The 19259-nt window shown below is 40.2% G+C and overlaps 2 protein-coding genes across 4 annotated transcripts; one reads left to right on the forward strand and one right to left on the reverse strand.

Annotated features, from left to right (window-relative positions):
* Positions 1-132: 132 nt before the first annotated feature.
* On the forward strand, positions 133-3912 carry LOC135462929 (UDP-N-acetylglucosamine transferase subunit ALG13 homolog). 3 transcript variants are annotated; one of them, XM_064740242.1, is made up of 4 exons: positions 133-231; positions 2238-2403; positions 3172-3310; positions 3736-3912. In XM_064740242.1, the coding sequence occupies exons 1-4, from the start codon at positions 145-147 to the stop codon at positions 3845-3847; spliced, it is 504 nt and encodes a 167-aa protein (XP_064596312.1). In that variant the 5' UTR covers positions 133-144; the 3' UTR covers positions 3848-3912. The 3 variants fall into 3 exon arrangements, with proteins under 3 accessions (XP_064596312.1, XP_064596313.1, XP_064596314.1); XM_064740243.1 differs by lacking the exon at positions 133-231 and adding an exon at positions 243-450; XM_064740244.1 differs by lacking the exon at positions 133-231 and adding an exon at positions 1207-1410.
* Positions 3913-9335: 5423 nt separating this feature from the next.
* LOC135462579 (carboxypeptidase A2-like) lies at positions 9336-18946 on the reverse strand. Its single transcript, XM_064739803.1, has 9 exons — positions 18862-18946; positions 17705-17786; positions 14745-14878; positions 13558-13642; positions 13044-13145; positions 12248-12373; positions 11483-11590; positions 10932-11040; positions 9336-9547 (listed from the first exon to the last, which is right to left on the reverse strand). Exons 1-9 carry the CDS (start codon positions 18924-18926, stop codon positions 9336-9338), a joined length of 1023 nt encoding a protein of 340 aa, XP_064595873.1. The 5' UTR covers positions 18927-18946.
* Positions 18947-19259: the final 313 nt, after the last annotated feature.

A 19259-nucleotide genomic window follows, 5' to 3' on the forward strand; every position in this document is an offset into this window, starting at 1 on the left:
TTCCAAAATTTCTCAGATCGTTTTATTCACACTTCAGATAATGCAGTGATATTTTAAAAGATTTGAAATAATTAAATAAAATACCTTTTTCTTCTTTTATTCGCTGCGACTAGTCAATACCGGAAGAAGCAGACAGCTTGCAGGATGCAGGAAAAGATTGTGTTTGTGACGGTTGGAACAACGTCATTTGACAGCTTAATTCGAAGTGTTTCCTCCGAGGATACTTGCAAAGTAACTTGATTACCTTGTGTTAAGCTTACAATTCAGAAAACTACTCCAGAAGCTTTAAATGCAAAGTTTGAGCCCTCATTATGAAAGCGTTGTCTTCGCGCTGTGAATGACCTGTTGCCATAAACTACACTGGAGCGCATGCTCGGTTTTTATACACGCGCAAATGTGCCCCAGGTGGCTATTTTAGCTCCTGTCTTTATACTGGACTGGTGGAGTATGGTAAATCATGCATCATTTGACGCTAAGTCCAACGAGTTCTTTTTAAACGATGTCGACAGTCCAGAACACATGTCAGCTGTGGCTCTTAGTCTTACCTCTCGCCCCCCCCCCCCCCCCCCCCACCCACACTCATGATGAAACACCCCACATAGATTCCTGGCAGTGGCACACCAGACCCAATATCACGACGCAGCTGTGAACAGTTTACCGTCACCACATTTATACATGTGAATGATAAAAATCTGAATGATGGCACTATATATATATATGTATAGGAGATATATACAGGAACCAATGCTACTCATATGGAATAACGCTGATATCACATACAGTGACACTGATATCACATGGCATGACATGATGCTGATATGACATGGAATGACACTGATATCACATGGAATGACACTGATATCCATGTGACAACAGTGGCATTCCATATCCGTGTGTAGCTATGCATGTATGTATGTATGCTTGCGTTGTTTTGTTTTTTTGTCATACTGAACAAATTTTCAGTCATATGGTGACAAGGAGTCATTCTGTGTGTATATATATATATATATATATACTATCTCTGTTTCTGGACAAATTTTCAGTCATAGGAGGACAAGGAGTCATTCTATATATATATATATATATACTATCTCTGTTTCTGGACAAATTTTCAGTCATATGAGGACAAGGAGTCATTTGATATGTATATGTATATACCATCTCTTCTTGCTGAGCGCCAAGCAAGGCAGCAGTAAGTACCATTTTTTAAAGTCTTTGATCCCAGGTCTCCTGACAAGGAGACGATCGCTCTAACCATTGGACCACCGAAGCGGTTGTATCCCTAGAGTAGCATTGGTTCCTTGATTGTGTTGTTGTGCGGAATCACTCATTTCTGTTTCTTTAGTATTAAAGGGAATATGTTCTGGTAGAAAAAAAATGACAAGAAAACACAACACTGAAAATAACCAGGTAAGATCAAGGCTCGGTATTCTGACCTTTGACCTGAACTACTGCCTGTGAAAGTTCTGTATATATCATGTGATGTCTATACATTGGCGTACTCCTTTAATACACCACATGTGCCACTCTCTGTGCTCGCTTTACATGACTGCCACCAATAGCAAATTTTTTTACATAAACCTTGAACAATAACAATGTCATTGCGGTCACAGTGTTGAGGCAGGAAGTGATGTCAGAAAACACAAACAGTCCACCTCAACCTTTGTTTCTAATAGTACTTTTTATGCATGCATTCTCTTGATCTAAAGTACAGTATGTAAAACATGGTTCTAACGAAAACCTGAAATAATTTTATTGTTGATTGCTGAGTAAATAGTTCCGTGCAGGGACACGAGGTGGTGAGGCTAAGCCAAAAAAAGCCCATGCAGGGACACGAGGTGATGAGGCTAAGCCAAAAAAAGCCCGTGCAGGGACACGAGGTGGTGAGGCTAAGCCAAAAAAGGCCCGTGCAGGGACACGAGGTGGTGAGGCTAAGCCAAAAAAAGCCCGTGCAGGGACACGAGGTGGTGAGGCTAAGCCAAAAAAAGCCCGTGCAGGGACACGAGGTGGTGAGGCTAAGCCAAAAAAGCCTGTGCAGGGACACGAGGTGGTGAGGCTAAGCCAAAAAAAGCCCGTGCAGGGACACGAGGTGGTGAGGCTAAGCCAAAAAAAAGCCTACCTGCATCTTATGAGCTCCAAAAACAAGCTTGTCTAGTAATGGCAATGAGATAAGCAGAAGTGGAGAGCGGTGCATGCGCAGTGTGTAGTATGACGCTGTATTATCATTATTTATGTAGGTATTACAGGTGCTGGGATATACAAAGCTGATACTTCAGATAGGCAGAGGAGAGTTTGAACCTCAAGGGGGACAAACAGTGAAAGACTTTGATGTGGAATACTATAGGTACAAGAATTCATTGAAAGAGGATGTAGAGAAAGCTTCCCTGATCATCAGCCATGCAGGTGGGTTGTGACGTTGATTCTGTTGGAGTGTGTAAATTGAAAGGAGGTTGGCTTAGAACTTGGCAGACGCGAGTTCAAATCCAGCTCCCGTCAGTCCAGGGTTATTTTTCAGAACACCACTCCTCTCTGCGGTGATGATTTATGATTAAAGCATTCTTGATTGGGCCTTGCTGACAGTATAAAGCGGTGGACAATGCTTGTGTGATTATTTTCCCAAAGTCATAACTTTGGGAAAATTTGTTGACCAGTATCCACCATCTCTAGGTCAGACTTGAGAGAGTTCATCAGCACAAACTAGCCAGAGGTGAGTGGTTTACCCTAGGCACAGGCACTTCTACCCGTACTGCACCCCCCCCACCCCCCCACCCCCATTATTTAAGAGGATGGTGTTAAACAAGCAAATAAATAGTATGAAGTAAGCAAGGGTGTCCCTTCTTGGTGTATTAGCTAAAGGTGCTTGGAATATTCTCCATAATTTGGGCTTTTTTTAAGGGTATGCTGTAATTTGGGCCCCTATAAAGGGTGTGAAAATGTCATAAGATAAGTCCTGCAGATGGTCATGGGTTTTCCCCTGGTTCTGCCTGTTTTCCTCCCACCATAATGCTGACTGCCGGCGTATCAGTGAAATATTCTTGAGTACGGTGCAAAACACCAATCAAAGAAATAAATTTATCCATAAGTTAGAAGTGACAGATCTACTTTGGACATGCATGAATAAGTTGTTGATTGATCAATCAATCAATCAGTCACTGGTTTATGCGGTAACAGGTTCTGGCAGCGTTCTGGAAGCCCTTGGCGCTGGTAAACCTCTCTTAGTTGTCATCAATGAAGATCTTATGGACAACCATCAGTTAGAAGTTGCAAATCAACTCTACATCGATGGACACGTGTTCTATGCTAACACTAAGTGAGTACTACAGATGCATCTAATTAGGAAAATAACATGTCTTTTTAAAGGGTTAAATCACCATGGACCTCTAAATGATGAGGTTGCACTGCAGTTTCAATTCTAGCTATGGCAATTTTTGCTGCAATTTTTACATGTATATTTGGACCGTATTTGGGCAAAGGGATTGTCGTCTGAGTTGCCTGTACCTCACCTGATACATATAGCTGCAATGAAGAGCCTGCAAAAACTTTGTGGAACTGAGTCCTCATAGGGGGCCTCCGTGGCAGGGGAGCCTCTTACCAATGCAGTCCCTGTGAGTTTAAGCCCAGTTCGTGTTGGCTCCCACGGCACACACCCATCAGCCATTGCCTGATAACATGTAACCAAACCCCAGTGCTGTTCAGTGAATCAATCTCTTTGTCACATGATTGTTCTCCTTTCAGGAATTTAAAACAGACACTGGAGAGTGAGGACTTTTCAAAACTGAAACCCTTCCCAAGAGCGGATCCAAAAACTTTCTCCAACTTTATAGACTCTGTTATGGGATTTTCATGACGAAAAAAAAAACGAATTATTTACATCTCACATTTTTTTATTTATTTAAATAATTCATAAATGATATGTACAGAGATCTACACAGAGTATTGTGTGATTTCTATGCCTGCACGGGCCGATAGCACTGTTGGTAGAGCGTCCACTTCGGGAGCGGTAGATCCAGGATCAAGTCACACCTAAGTCCATAAAAGAGTAAGTTGTAACTTCCTGGCTTGAAGGTCATGGTGCAACGACTGGTTGACCCATACCAGTATAATGGCTCGGGTGGTGGGGCTTTCTTGCCTTCGGTAAGCTGTCTCAGTGAAGCAGCACTAGATAAAAGAGCGGTGGAAATCCATCCTGCAACAAGGAGGCACATTACACGTACATGCACCCTAAGGATTCCTTTGTTGTCATATTACTGAAAAATTGTTAAGTACGACGTTAAACCCCAAGCACCCACTCACTTACTCTCGATTAAATGGAATAAATGGGAAGATTAAGATCTACACAAAGTGTTTTGTGATTTTTATGCCTGCACTGGCCTATTTGGGATATTTGCTGTTGTCTGTCTGTCCAAATTGTTGTTCGTGTGGACATAACTCTCTATGCTGACTTTAAAAGACTGCCACCACTAGACAAGTTCAACCGTTGAAACCAGTGAGACCCACACACGCTTCTTTAGGCTTAGCTTCAACACTGATGCCCTCAAGCAGACCTATAATCAGTATTCATCAGTGAAATTGTTTGGAATGTCTGTTGGGATCATGCTTTAGATAAAGGGAATGCACGTGTATTATGTATTGATGGAAACAAAGGTCGAGACAGAGTTTTTGTATTAACAGTCGCTGATGGACATACGGCTTGTGGATTAAACAGGCGTCACTTATGTCGCTTGTTTAGCATCGGCTGTTGACTATTGACTATTGAAACCACGTCTACAGTCCTTGGCAGGCTGAATGAATGGGATACATGAAGGATGCATTGCTGAGAGGGTGTTGTTTTAAATCTGCCGACAAAAGAACGTTTGGGAAATCGAGTGGAGCAGAAAGAGAAACTAGCCACAGAGACGAAAGGACAAAAAGTAGTGTTCTGGAGTGGCCCCTTTAAGCAGAGGAAGACACCTTTATAATGAGTAAAGAAGTGAGCTGACCAGAGGAAGGCGAATTGAAAAGTAGTTCTCTCCGACGTATATATACTCCACAGCCCATTTTCTCACCTTATATTTTGATCAGTCTGTTTTCACTTCAGCTGGACACGCCGTTTTTACCAATATAATATTCACTGCAGATTCCATAGATTCTCAGATTCCATAGATTCTCAATGTCCATAAACCTCAAGACAACAAGCAATATCGCCACCCAAGACATTTGCTCACGGTTCCGCTATATGCGCGCTCCCGTGGAGGACTTGGCTGGTAAATCCGCGTACATGTAAGTAATCATACAGCGGCTTTGATTAGATGGGCGATAAAGAACGTCACTGAGGAGCTGAACGTTTGTGAACATGAGAAGTTTCTGAAGGAAAGAAGTGTAAACTATACCTCTGGAACACGTCAGATGAGACAGAGGATCGCCATATTAATGTACCGTAATTCTTCTAGAATTTCACACTCTAGAAATTCGAACTCTCGAGTATCCCCACCTCAACGTCCAGTTTAAACTTCTGAAAATGCCGCCAGAGGGGGTGGCTGAATGGTGTTTATACTAACTAAGCTGATTATAGCTACCTTGCCCAACCTGACCTGTTCACCCAACATTTTGACAAGCAGGCTACATGATTATACATGCAGTTGACGTGTCTTTACCTTTAGCGACAAAATAGTTCGAACTGGAAACTCCCAAATTCTGTTCGGAGTAGTGCCGGTAGGCTATACATAAATATGTGGCTCATTTGGTTAGCCCGCTAGCGCAGCGTAATGACCCAGCAGCCTCTCACCAATGCGGTCGATGTGATTTCAAGTCCAACTCCTGCTTTCTCTCCGGCCCTAAATTGGGAAGGTCTGCCTACTACCTGCGGATAGCCCGTATCTGCCGGGTTTCCTCCCACCATAATGCTGACCGCCGTCGTGTAAGGTGAAATATTCTTGAGTGTGGCGTAAACCACCAATGAATAAATAAATATATAAATAAAATAGTTCCAACTCGAAACTCACCAGTTTGGATTAGTGCCGGTATACATCAATATGATTATCTGGATTCATGGTTAACGGATTATCTACTACCGTGTAGTGGATTAGTATGCTGAGATAGAACCGGTTTTCGCTCTACATTAGTTTTGCGATTATACTGGACCACTTTGGTGTAAACACCCTTTATTTGCGCATGTCAAGAAATGCATATAGAGGAACATTCTGTTTCTGTTGGTTAATTCTTTGGTTTCCTCTCTCTTACTCTGCTGATAAAGTTCTCCATTCTGTCAATACTTTCCTGAGAGTATGGGCAACTGATTCGTTAGCCTGCAAGCATATACTATTATTACAGTATAGAGAGTGAAACCAGAGCCGCGACGACAGTGGGATTGACGTATATTATAGATAGTAAGACCAGAGCAGCCATGACAGTGTGATAGACGTACAGCATAGCGAGTGAAACCAGAGCCGCGACGACAGTGTTCATGATAGCTAGCAAATGGTCACGCGTAACCGGTGAAATACGACCTCTATTTGTCTCCTCAGTCGGTTAGTGCGCTAGCGCAGCGTAATGACCCAGGAGCCTCTCATCAATGCGGTCGCTGTGAGTTCAAGTCCAGCTCATGCTGGCTTCCTCTCCGGCCGTAAGTGGGAAGGTCTGCCAGCAACCTGCGGATGGTCGTGGGTTTCCCCCGGGCTGTGCCCGGTTTCCACCCACCATAATGCTGGCCGCCGTCGTATAAGTGAAATATTCTTGAGTACGGCGTAAAACACCAATCAAATCAAATAAATCTATTTGTCTCAGTCGGGGTTTTATTCTAACTGTTCATGTAAATGCAAGAATAGCCTCAACTTAGACCCTCAGTCAAATACAGTGTTATGCAATGTTAATTGCAGCTTTAATGCCACAGGTCGCATGTATTACACAGTCGTCACTCTTCGGGTACTTCCTTATAACACCTCTTAATTTCATGGTGCGACGTGCTAGAACTCTGTTTACATATACAGCTTTAATAGGATTATCTGAGCATTTTTTCCTGTATCCACTGTGATTGAATTTGCCTTAGTTCTATTTTGCGCCTGGGAATTGAATATAGGCCTAGTCATCTTGTTAAATTGATTCATTTATTCATTACCGGTAACTGATTAACGGTTCTTTAGCTCCACACTTTAGAATTTTTCACTTGAAGTTAATAAGGGTTGGATTTATTTATATATTTATTTACTTGATTGGTGTTTTACGCTGTACTCATGAATATTAAACTTATACGACGTCGGCTAGCAAAGGCCTGCTATATGATGCGTGGGAACCGGACAGTGCCCGGGGGAAATCCACGACGATTCGCAGGTTGCTGAGAGAGCATCAAACGTACAGCTTGCATGATTTTTGTTTTTGGAGGAAATAGGCCTACTTCCGAGTGGCCGGGATAAAGCACCAACCTTTGATGACGAGCTCGTAGACCTATACCATTTACTGTCACCAAGTCATCATGCTGCAGGGTCAGTTATCTGTGTCATCAATCACTCAGCTTAAAAAACAATAAAAAAAACAAAACGCTGTTCCAAATCGTCTACGGTTTAATTTGAAGTAGAATTTCAGGCAAACGTGCGGCGTTTGTGCTAATCCAAATCATATAAAACTGACATTCATTAAGAGAACAAAAGTGCAATTCATGGTCCAGTTTTCGTCATTAACCCAAAACAGACCCGGCTAATTATTGCATTTCACGAGCGATGGCCTTCACAGAAGCCAGAAAATCGCTGAAGGAAGCAGGGATCCTGTCCGGGGGAAGCTGGAAGCCAGGGCTGCCGGTCGGGTGAAGCTCGTATGTGAGGCTGTAGGTATAGCCAAGTCCGCCCAGGGCGAAATCGTAAGCCCCACCCGGAGCGTTGTACACTATACACAGCGCAAAAAAAGAAGAAATCATTTATTCATTTTTTTACTTGTTTGATTGTGTTTTAAGGCCTTACACAAACATTTTGTCACTTACAATGGTGGACGATGGCGGTCAGTATGTTTGGAGGACCATTGATATTAAACTTACACTAAAAAAAAAAGTACTTCGTTACAACTGAAGTTGATACACTGTAACATTGTAGACGTTGTGCTACATTCAATTTTTGTCGTAATAATGGCTCACGGTGCTGCTTAGCACTAGTGCCAGCTCACGGGATAAACCGTTTAACGCACGACAGAAGAGGACCAATGAACAAAGAACGTATATAAAGTAAGAAATTAGAACGCAATAATTCATGTACCAAGAAGCAGGCAGTCAACAGTTTTCAATCCTGGCGAAAACCATAGGGACCTATAATCTATATTGCAAGTCAGAAATATGTATACCCCTACCGATATAACCAATTCCAACATCCTGCAGATGGTCGTGGGGTTCTTCCGGGCTCTGTCCGGTTTCTTCCCACCATAATGCTGGTCGCCACCGTATAAGTGCAATATTCTTGAGTACAGCATAAAACACCAATCAAATAAATAAGTATATTCAGTGTGGCGAAAAAGTGCTACAAGTGCTATTGCTACTTGTCGGACACGCTTAGATTTGATGGAATTTCCTTGACATCTGATAAACGGTGTGTTAAACAAATACAAACTATTTTTTAATAAAATTGGACTTTCGGTACCAACAACTGAGAACCAAGATCATAAAGTTTAAAAGTAAAACACTAGCTACCTGTACCTGCGGATGGCCGTGTGCTCTGTTCGATTCCCTTCAACCATTATGCTTTTCGCCGTCGTAATAAGTGAAATATCCTTGAATACGGTAGTACCAATCAAATAAATAGAAAACGGACTGTTTTAGAATCGACCAATGGTGAGGCTGACTAAAATAAGATTGTCACTTTTGCCTCCTCAAGTACAGCTATATCGCCATGACATTTAAAGATGAAACCTTTTAAGAATGTATTCAGTGATTTCTAAACTTACGCAGTTCACCGGGTTTGCCGACTCTGAAGTTGGTTCCACTGTTGTCACGAATGGCCTGAGCGGCGGCGTTGGCGACACGAAGCTGAGAAACAAACAAAAAAACACATTCAGACAATTACATATATTATGTAAAAATGGTACTTGCTGCTGCCTGGCTGTTGTTCAGCACTCAGAGGTAATTAGAGCAAAGAAACATGATTGGCTGACCCGGTGTTAGCATAATATGACTGGGTGGTGTGTCATGTCTGATGTCTTCGGCATGATACTTCAGTGGGGGGTAGCACGTTGGTGGAATGGACTCGCTTTGCCACGAGAAGACACCCAATATCTAAACACACACACACTCACACACACACACACACCTGGTGCTGTGATGGCGTCTACCCCATTTCTGCCGCCATGCTGGAGGTGCATAGTCACTCAGTCAGTCGCATGAGCTAACTCACCTGTTCAGAGTAGTTGGGCACGCTGGCATATCTGTCATATCCGTAAGGCGTCAGGATAAGCTGGCTGTACGAGTGAAGGGAGAGGAATGCCTTGCGGTACTGTGATGGTGTCTTGTCCATTTCTGCCGCCATGCTGGAGGTGCATGGCTCGCTCAGGGCGCTGGGACCTTGGTAATCAGCTGCACACCTGTTCGTCTGTCCGTCTGTTGAAAAAAAAAGCCCACTAGATTCAAGACATTTACGTGCAGTGAGGACGGGCGAATATTTTAACGTTTTATATGTGACACAAGGAGTAATATGAAGTGTTTGATACTCTCAAAATATTAAACTGTTAATTTTAACATGAAGTCTATTGTCTGAGTGATGCCAGAATGTGTTCTGTTATTGCAGCAACTATAACACACGTATTGTATTAATTCAGCATAAAGACTCTTTTAGACAAACAGGATATTATGTTGAATATAGCAGAACATATGTTGAACAATAACAGAATACATTCTTTCATTACCCATACAACAGACTTTCGGTTAAAATGAACAGATTCATTGTTTTGGGTTTTTTTAGTGTATACAATATCAGGAAGACCATGTTGTAAGTGCTGCATCAAGTTACATCAAGAGGAAGTCTTAAGCCTTCCATATGCGACATCAGGAGGAAAATCACACGTTTTGTTCCATATACGACACGACGAAGACTACCTTAATTGTTCTATATGTGGCATCAGGAGGAAAATATTAATTAGTGTTCCATATGCGACATGAGTAGGAATGTTTTAAGCGTTCCTATATGCGTCATCAGAAGGGACATCTCAAGTGTTCTCACAAGGGAGAACTTCCGCGTTCCACGTGCATTCAACACCAGCAGGAATATACATGTTTATGCTTAACGTTGCACGTGCAGCATTAACATTTTAGGCATTCCGATTAAAGTCCACCTCTATTTAGCAAAGTAAATTTATTTACTTATTACATTGACTGATGTTTCACGCCGTACTCAAGAATAGTTATACGACGGCGGCCTGCATTATGTTGGGAGGAAATCGGGCCGAACCCAGAGGAAACTCATGACCATCCGCAAGTTGTTGAGAGACCCCACCACGTATGGCCGGAGTGGAGGCCAGAATAAGCTGGACCAAGGTAAATTTAAATGATATTGCTATTTCTCTACTCTCTTTCGATGATGCATTTAAAAGTGCATCTGAAATGCACAATACCATACACAGGAACGGCACAATGCCATACACAGGAACGACACAATGCCATACACAGGAACGGCATATCCAAGAACCTTGATGCCATTATACATGACTGATATTGTGCAGGCATGTACTTTGAAATCATTTGCTGATTTAATGCTATTTCACATATGATATCAAAAATCTTATGTTTCAAACATTTTGAATTATGCCATATTTAAGACTGTTATCGTTTTTTCTGGCCAAACCGATATATCACGAGCCAATCAGAGCGCCCCTGATGTAGTATCAGGTTACCAGTTCCCATTCAACGAGATGACGTTTCTGGCCATCACCACATGGACAGATATAGACTTGTTTATGCAGGCAGTGACTCTTCATCAGTGACTTACTGATGCCCCAGCCGTAACTCCAGTTCCTGTTGGGGTCAACCCCGTTACCTTGACCTTGCCAGGAAATGCAACTTCCGGTTGTACGCGTTTTTCGCCACATGCGATCGTTCTGAATAAAAACAGACAAAAACACGACATAAATCATTTTCGTCGGAACGAAAATAATCATATACTGAACATAAAAAGAAAATAACTATGGATATAGCCTGTACTGAAAGTAAGTTGGCTTATTAAGAATTCATAACAATACTAAAAATAAATAAGACTTTTAAAGAGAAATAGGTATACAGGAAACAAGTAAACTTTAAAGAAGAAATAATTTTATCGAAAATGAAAAAGATTCTAAAGAGAAAATACATTGTAGGAATATCGAAAACAAATAGGCTAGTAAGTAGAAATAAGAATACCGAAAAGAAGTAAGCTATAACGGACATATAAGTATGTCGAAAATGTATACACTTTCAAGCAGCAGTAAAAATACCAAAATGTAAAGGGCTTGTTTGGAGGAAAATGAGGAAGTAAGCCCATCCATTAGGAAGAAATAAGCTTACAGAGAACGAATAAGCGTATCCATCCGGGTTCTGAACAGGAACAATGAACCAATCAAATTTGTCCAGCATGAAGGTGGCATCAGAGTCGGATCCGTAGTTTGCCATGAGCTGAAATAATAATAACAATAATAATAACAGTGATGATAATCGTGACAACGATGATGACAGTGGTGACAATAATGATAGTTAAAAAATGCAAGTACCAGAAAAGACATTTCGCAGCTTTTTATTACACTCCAAAAATTATCCTGATAATGCTAACAGAGAGTTTCTTGTCTAAGTGATGCTAGAATGCATTCTGTTATTTTAACACAGTATTCTGTCATATTCAACATAATATCTTGTTAGTCTAATAAAATCTTTCTGTTGAATTATTAGATTATGTGTGTTATATTTAACAGAAAAATTTGGTGCAATAGCATAATACATTCTAGCATCACTCAGACAACAGACTGTTAAAATTAAGATTTTTTTAAAGTTAATTTAGCTGAGGATTTTATCACGAATGAAAATACATAGGGTATAGTTTACGTCATACGAATAGCTGCTTTAAACCAAAAAGCCGATCTCTGGAAGTTTGTCCAGCAAATTATGTCGTGTGAATGGATCTGTGTAGCATTTGTTACGTGTTAAACATTTACACCTCATGCAGGATAATCGCACGCTAGTATTTATATGCATTAAATGAAATAGCGGAAAGAGAATATTTAATGAGTTCCACATGTAACTGTTACAGTTTCTAGGTAAATCACTTCAGTTGTTTACCCATTCAATGAGATTTAGAATACAAGCGTTGGTAATCCATTCACGCGCATGCGTGGTTGATTCCATCCAAATGACTTGTTTTTTCGAGTCTTCCGGCTTCTCCGAAGAATATCTGTCAGAGGAAAGCTGAAAAGTAAAAGACGTTTTTTTTTAAATTTCACGGTTTAAATTGTACCCAGTGTGCAGAAGAATATAACCAGGTCACGTGCAAGATCGGCCCTTTTACGATCGATCGATCCATTAGACCAGTAATGTTCTAATGTGAACGTGAACTTTTAGTCACGTGATCTGTCTGGCGGGCAGAAGCCAGTGCAAGTTTATAGATAAAATGAAGAAGAGTGGATTAGAACTTTGATACTAATTACAGCGGCTGCACCCCTCTCTACGTTCATTTTACCTCACTATCATGACCAGAAAAAAATTAACCCAAATTTTGAACAACGACAAAGGGCACTAGGTTCACGGTGATGATGCAGGAGACAGAAGAACTCTCAGTCTTTGTTTCTAATACCGGTAATTCTTTATACGCATACATTCTCTTTATTTAAATAATGCATAATCTAACTAACACGTGAAACAATTTTATTGCTGAATGCTAAAATTAAATGCTAATTCATTTTATTGCTGAATGCTAGTTCCGCACGAGGTGAGGCAAAGTTTAAACAAGCCTACGTGCGAGGCACGGACTCGAGCTTGTCTAGTGGTCGCAGAAGTGTTAAGCGAGCCCACATAGCGGCACCAACGCTGTAAGGAGTATGTCTTTGATATGTACAGATGTGCCATAGTTCAAACAAACCTTGACGTAAAACAGATCCCTGTTGTATCTAGATTTCCCGAAGTTCACAATCGACATCCGGTCATTGTACTGCGAGCGCAATCCCTCCAAATAGTCCTTGTTCTGAAACATGGCGGAAAGAAAAACGGAGGTTTTAATTCTTTTTGTGTTCCCTGTATATTAAGTAGTTCCACAATTCCGAAAATCATGGCGGAAAGAAAGACAGAGTTTTTAATTTTTTTCCCTGTTTCCTGTATAATAAGCAATTTCAAATTTCAGAAAAAATATTTCAGCATCTAGTTTCAACCATGCATAAATGTAACCAGCAGGTATACCATCCACAAACTAGCTGCACAGAAATGTAAAACAATGGCAAGGTCAGATGATCAGATGATAAGACAGGAAGTGATGTCAGAAAGTTATACACTTCATGAGCTGTATATTCTCTGTTTAGACGTTAGCTTATGCAGCGTATGCTCGAATTATGCTTAGAATTATGCGGTGTAAACATTAGCTGCGCAGTATATTCACCGACCTGCTCGTAGTTGTAGTAGGAATTGAGGATGTTACGGGCATTCTTGGGGATGGCGTTCATTTGTCGGTCGACCTCGTCGATCTGACTGAAAAACACAAAAACCAAGGATGACTTCGTACCATTTCTATGACTATATATATGTATTGTTCTGATGAACCTTACACAAATTTATTTATTTATTTATTTGATTTGTGTTTTACGCCTTATGCTCAAAAATGTTTCACTTGTACGACTGCGGCAAGAGGAAACCGGGCAGAGGCCATGAAAAACCCACGAACATCCGCAGTTTCCACTACAATTTTTAAGTTAACAATGGTAAAACGTCTTTACTGTAAATTTACTCACTCCTGGGCATTTTCCACTACAATTTTGAAGTTAACAACAGCACAGCGTCTTTACTGTAAAAATTTACTCACTCCTGAACATTTTCCACTACAATTTTGAAGTTAACAATGGTAAAACGTCTTTACTGTACATATACTCACTCCTGGACATTTCCCACTACAATTTTGAAGTTAACAACAGCACAGCGTCTTTACTGTAAAAATGTACTCACTCCTGAACATTTTCCACTACAATTTTGAGGTTAACAACAGCACAACATCTTTACTGTAAATTTACTCACTCTTGAACATTTTCCACTACAATTTTGAAGTTAATAATGGCACAACGTCTTTACTGTAAAAATTTACTCACTCTTGGGCATTTTCCACTACAATTTTGAAGTTAACAACAGCACAGCGTCTTTACTGTAAAAATTTACTCACTCCTGAACATTTTCCACTACAATTTTGAAGTTAACAATGGCACAACGTCTTTACTGTAAATTTACTCACCCCTGAACATTTTCCACTACAATTTTGAAGTTAACAACAGCACAGCGTCTTTACTGTAAATTTACTCACTCCTGGGCATTTTCCACTACAATTTTGAAGTTAACAACAGCACAGCGTCTTTACTGTGACAATTTTCTCACTCCTGAACATTTTTCACTACAATTTTAAAGTTAACAATGGCACAACATCTTTACCGTAAATTTACTCACTCCTGAACATTTTCCACTACAATTTTGAAGTTAACAACAGCACAGCGTCTTTACTGTAAAAATTTACTCACTCCTGGGCATTTTCCACTCCAGTTTTGAAGTTAACAATGGCACAACGTCTTTACTGTAAAAATTTACTCACTCCTGGACATTTTCCACCACGACTTTGAAGTCTAGTCCCAGTTCTTGGAGTTTCCTTTTGAACGCCCCCTGTTGTTGAGGAGAGACACTAATATGCGCCGGAAGTTCCCTTCCCGCTCCTCTCCAAACGTCCAGCTGAAAAACAGTTACGTGAAGGTTACGTGAAACGCTTGGCTTTTTATTTCGCACAGACCCCATTGATCTGTCCGGAAAGTAAGTAACCTGCTGTGGTGAGATCAACGATGATAGCTGTCAAAACAATATTGCAAGTGGGGAGATCCCGAATTTGGGGCGCTAAGCTGGTCCCGCGCTCCCAGTAGATATTCCTAGATGACGTCATTTGCCCATTGACAGAAAATATGCATAAAATAGAGGGGTTATTAACACATATAAAATGTGTCTTCAAATCAGTTTTTGGCACGTCTTTCTCTATTTTCCCTAAAGCCATACTCTTCGTTTTATAGTGCCTTTTCATATATCCTTTAACATGTTTAACCTATCTGTTTGATTGATGTTTTCGCTCATCAAATCTATATTTACAAAGAGTAGCTCAAATTATTGCTTTTCAGTAAATATCAGACTCGTACCTGTAATAATTTCGAAACAGTTATGATACTACCGGCTAAATCATAATGTCAGAGATTTTATTACCTATTTTGAACAGTAACACGTGCACAGACAAGGTTGATATTTAGTAAAAATTAAAAATTTGATTGAATTTGCCCTGCCATGATCGATAGTTTTGCTAAAAGTGTACGTTTTTTTAGCCTCTTAAAAATAAGAGACCATCTTCCTATAAAGTTCATGTACATGTGTACATTTGATGTAAGAAGTCATTTCATGGAAATTACCAGAGTGGTTTTTATGAGTTTATTTTAATTTTTGTTACAGGGAATCAAATACAACTGCCGTAAGTGGGAAGGTTTGCCTGCAACCTGCGGATGGTCGTGTGTTTTACCCTGGCTCTGCCAGGTTTCCTCCTACCTTAATACTGGCCGCCGTCGTATAAGTGAAATATTCTTGAGTACGGCGTAAAACACCAATCAAATAAATAAATCAATAAATCAAATACAACTGAGGTTCTACAGTGGACTTTTTGGGCCATATTTAACATTCTGAAACGCTGTCATGTCACATATGTTTTTTTTCTTGGCTGCTAAACAGTCTGTGCTTGTTACCTTTCTACATGAAATGTAGTACCACTGATTATTCACGTTAAACATAAGAATATAGTAACCTGAGGGTGTTTATAGCAGCTAAAAAGAATCGGTGACATCAGCTTGTTTAATAGGTTGCATACCTGATTCTTGGCGTTTCTATTTGCGTTTTATTAGTAGTAAATATGTAAACAAAAGCAGGGGTACTATATTTGGAATCAGCACGAAAACACTTTTTAGGTGATACGATAAAGATGCTCTTTATCTTTACACGTGGGTTGTCAGTTGTATAGGTGGAGGAAAGCGGAGCGCACCAGTTAAAGGAGAAGAAAACTAAAAAAAAAATGACACTATAGGCTGAAAAGAGCACATTTTTTTTATCTGGTGATGCCTGCTGCATAATTTTACAATTTTTGCTCGCCATACACCTAAAGCCTGAAAACGGTAAAGCCATCGCGTCCTCCATCTTTAACACCCTGTAATTTATGCTGGGTGTGTGTTGCCTCTCAGCCAATGAGAGTCGTTAAAACTGCCGGCTTGTTCGTGTAAACTCGGCACCTACCTCCAAAATTCGGGTTTCCCGATCGTCAAGCTAAAAATGAACTGTACTGTTCGCTACCTTCTGGGAACAAGAGTTCTACGAGAAATGTACGATCTGCACTTCGGTGGTTTCCGAAGGCAATTCTCCTAACACAGAAGACTTCAGGACTAGTTCTTAGGCAAAATGGAGTCGCCCACAGTGGATTTTGGCGCTGACTTTATTTATAATTTATCAGCTTGAGGTAAATATTGGGATTTTTTATGGAATGCACCTGCGGGGAAATGCATACTTCTTTCAATTTATTTGTTTGATATTTACGTTTTCTTCTCCTTTAAACCACCGAGCTTTGGCAAGTTACAGACCAACTGTACACGTGTGACGCACAAATGGTGCAGTTAATATTGATCGGTGACAAGTGCTCTTCAGAGAACAAACGTTAGATTACGAAAACTGTCACACGAACGTTCTAGACCGCTTATTGTTACCAGTGCCCCAGGAACAGTGAGAACGATGGATTTCAACAAATTCCCTGTCCAAAGATGGGCTTGAACCCTCATCTCTTGTGACTTTGCAACTGAAAGAAGCGCCTTATATAACAACTTGGTTGAATAGTTGTACACTTTGCAATATATGCATTTTGCATGCATCTCGAGATCTCGTGGCGTGTTTTGTGGTTGTAATTGTGGTAGTGGTTGTGATAGTGGTTGTTATTATGGTTGTATTGGTGATTGTGGTAGTGATTGTGGTTGTTGTTGCGGTTGTAATTGTGGTTGTTGTTGTGACTGTGGTTGCAGTAATGATTGTGGCTGTGGTTGTAGTTGTGATTGTAGTAATGATTGTGATTATGGTTCCAGTTGTGATTGTAGTATAGTGATTGAAGCATCCAGGGTGAGTAGGCCATTATATAGCCTTCAAAATTTGAAATCTTCCTTGGCGTTCCACACACGAAAGATAAGCCGTGACCAATCAGTGTAATGAGAAACTTTTGTCGCCTAAAATAGGTTCGTTGTCGCTTCATTTTAACATTTCATCCTGATGATTCGGATACGGTTCGGTCGCGGTTTACGTCAGGAGATTTGTACGGTACCTCTGAGGTGCGGCAGTTTCTCATTTACGCTCTCTCCGCTTGCTTACATCCACAAATCTCATCGTCATGGTATCCGTGAAATATTCTTTAGTGTGGCGGAATACCCAACCAAACCGATAAATCGGATGTATGGACTGTGCAAATATACCATCTGTTTCTCAGAAATAAAGACTTACCAAGAGTGAAGACTTCCTCTCCAGTTCATTTATGGCAGCAATCTGCTCGTCTGTTTTGCCCTCGATTTCGAAGACCTTGAAACTGTTAAGTAAAATGTAAAGGGTTGTCACAAATACATGGACATCACATTAAACACGTTTAGATCTAGAGCGTTTACATCAAACACGTTTGCATCAAACACGTTTACACCATATACGTTTGCATCAAACACGTTTACATAATATACGTTTACATCAAATACGTTTAAGGGCCCCCGTGACCGAGGTGGTTAGCAATGAGCCTGTCACCAATGCGGTCGCTGTGAGTTCAGCTCATATTGGCCTCCTGTCTGACCGGAAGGTCTGTCTGCAACCTGCGGATGGTCGTGGGTTTCCTCTGTGGCTGTGCCATATTGCTGGCCGCTGTCATATAAGTGAAATAAAATATTCTTGACTACGGTGTAAAACATCAAATAAATAAACAAATAAATAAATCAAATAAGTTTACATCAAATCATGTAAAGTTGCAGATATCTGCTTTGTTCGAACTCATGATTTCAGTGGTCAAGCGTCTATGGTCTGCTGCAATACGCTTGAATTCATTAAGTCAGAAAGTTTCCATTGTTTTTTAAGTTTCATATTAAAAACCACATCTTTTAAAAATCATACTAATAGGTTCCATTTTTCAATCATTTTCATTAAGTTCGTACTTCGTTCCTTTTTAAAATTCATTTTAAAAAGTTCAATTGTTTTGAATTATGCCAAAGTTTCTTTTTTGGTTTTGGAAATTAAGAGATTTATTGAAGGACAAAAGATTCTTTTTCACTAATTTATACCTTAAATTTTTAGTTTTTAAACAAATTCCAAGTAATTCAAGATTTCTACTGAAAAGTCCTAATGTGGGCAGTTGTGCACGTTACCCACTGGGCGACAGAGGCCAGGGTTCCTTTCTTAAAAACTCATACTATTTTAAAAGGTCTTATTTAATTAAATTCGTACTAAAAGATTCTGTTTAAAAAGTTCACACCATTTTTAAAGTTTTCATTTTTTAAAATTAATACCAGAAGGTTCTAGTTTTTAAAATTCATGCTGACATATTCCTTTCTTTTAAAATTTTACTAGGGTTTTTTAAGGTTCGATTTTTCTTTTTAAATCCGTACTAAAACGGATAAACTTACTTGTCATATCTCTTGGAAGCGAGAGCCGTTGTGGCCAGGAGAACGATAGCTAGCAGCTTGAACATGATGCCGGTTTGAAGCCAGTCCTTCTTGGCAGCTCCTCAAACCACGCAGTGTCACCGGGAAAGTTCGTGGATGAATTTAAAACCTTTATGTGCCCACCTTAAGCGGACTGTTCCATTTTTACTTTGGGAGGTAGGGTGAAAATTAAACAATTATGTAGATTTTAAATCTACATTGATCTGGATTGTTTTAATCGCTGTGGCCTTGGACATGGATTGTTCATTGCTCCGTTCCTTTATTGTGCCACGGGATTTGAAGTGTGTACCCGAAAGTGTTTAACTGAAGAAAAAAACCTCATCACACCTTTTTTTGTGGACGTTTGAATTATTCTATTG

The sequence above is a fragment of the Liolophura sinensis genome, chromosome 2 (assembly GCF_032854445.1).
Source record: "Liolophura sinensis isolate JHLJ2023 chromosome 2, CUHK_Ljap_v2, whole genome shotgun sequence".
Taxonomy (NCBI): Eukaryota; Metazoa; Mollusca; class Polyplacophora; order Chitonida; family Chitonidae; genus Liolophura; species Liolophura sinensis.

Excerpts from the sequence above, each read along its gene's own strand:
- LOC135462929 (XM_064740242.1), top strand. The coding sequence starts at position 145 with ATGCAGGAAAAGATTGTGTTTGTGACGGTTGGAACAACGTCATTTGAC. Across the intron at positions 232-2,237 it reads CCTCCGAGGATACTTGCAAA|GTATTACAGGTGCTGGGATA; the intron begins GTAACTTGATTA and ends TTATTTATGTAG. Across the intron at positions 2,404-3,171 it reads CCTGATCATCAGCCATGCAG|GTTCTGGCAGCGTTCTGGAA; the intron begins GTGGGTTGTGAC and ends ATGCGGTAACAG.
- LOC135462579 (XM_064739803.1), bottom strand. The coding sequence starts at position 18,926 with ATGTTCAAGCTGCTAGCTATCGTTCTCCTGGCCACAACGGCTCTCGCT. Across the intron at positions 13,643-14,744 it reads GTGGTGGAAAATGTCCAGGA|TCAGATCGACGAGGTCGACC; the intron begins GTGAGTAAATTT and ends TGTGTTTTTCAG. Across the intron at positions 9,548-10,931 it reads GAGTTACGGCTGGGGCATCA|ACGGACAGACGAACAGGTGT; the intron begins GTAAGTCACTGA and ends TTTTTTCAACAG.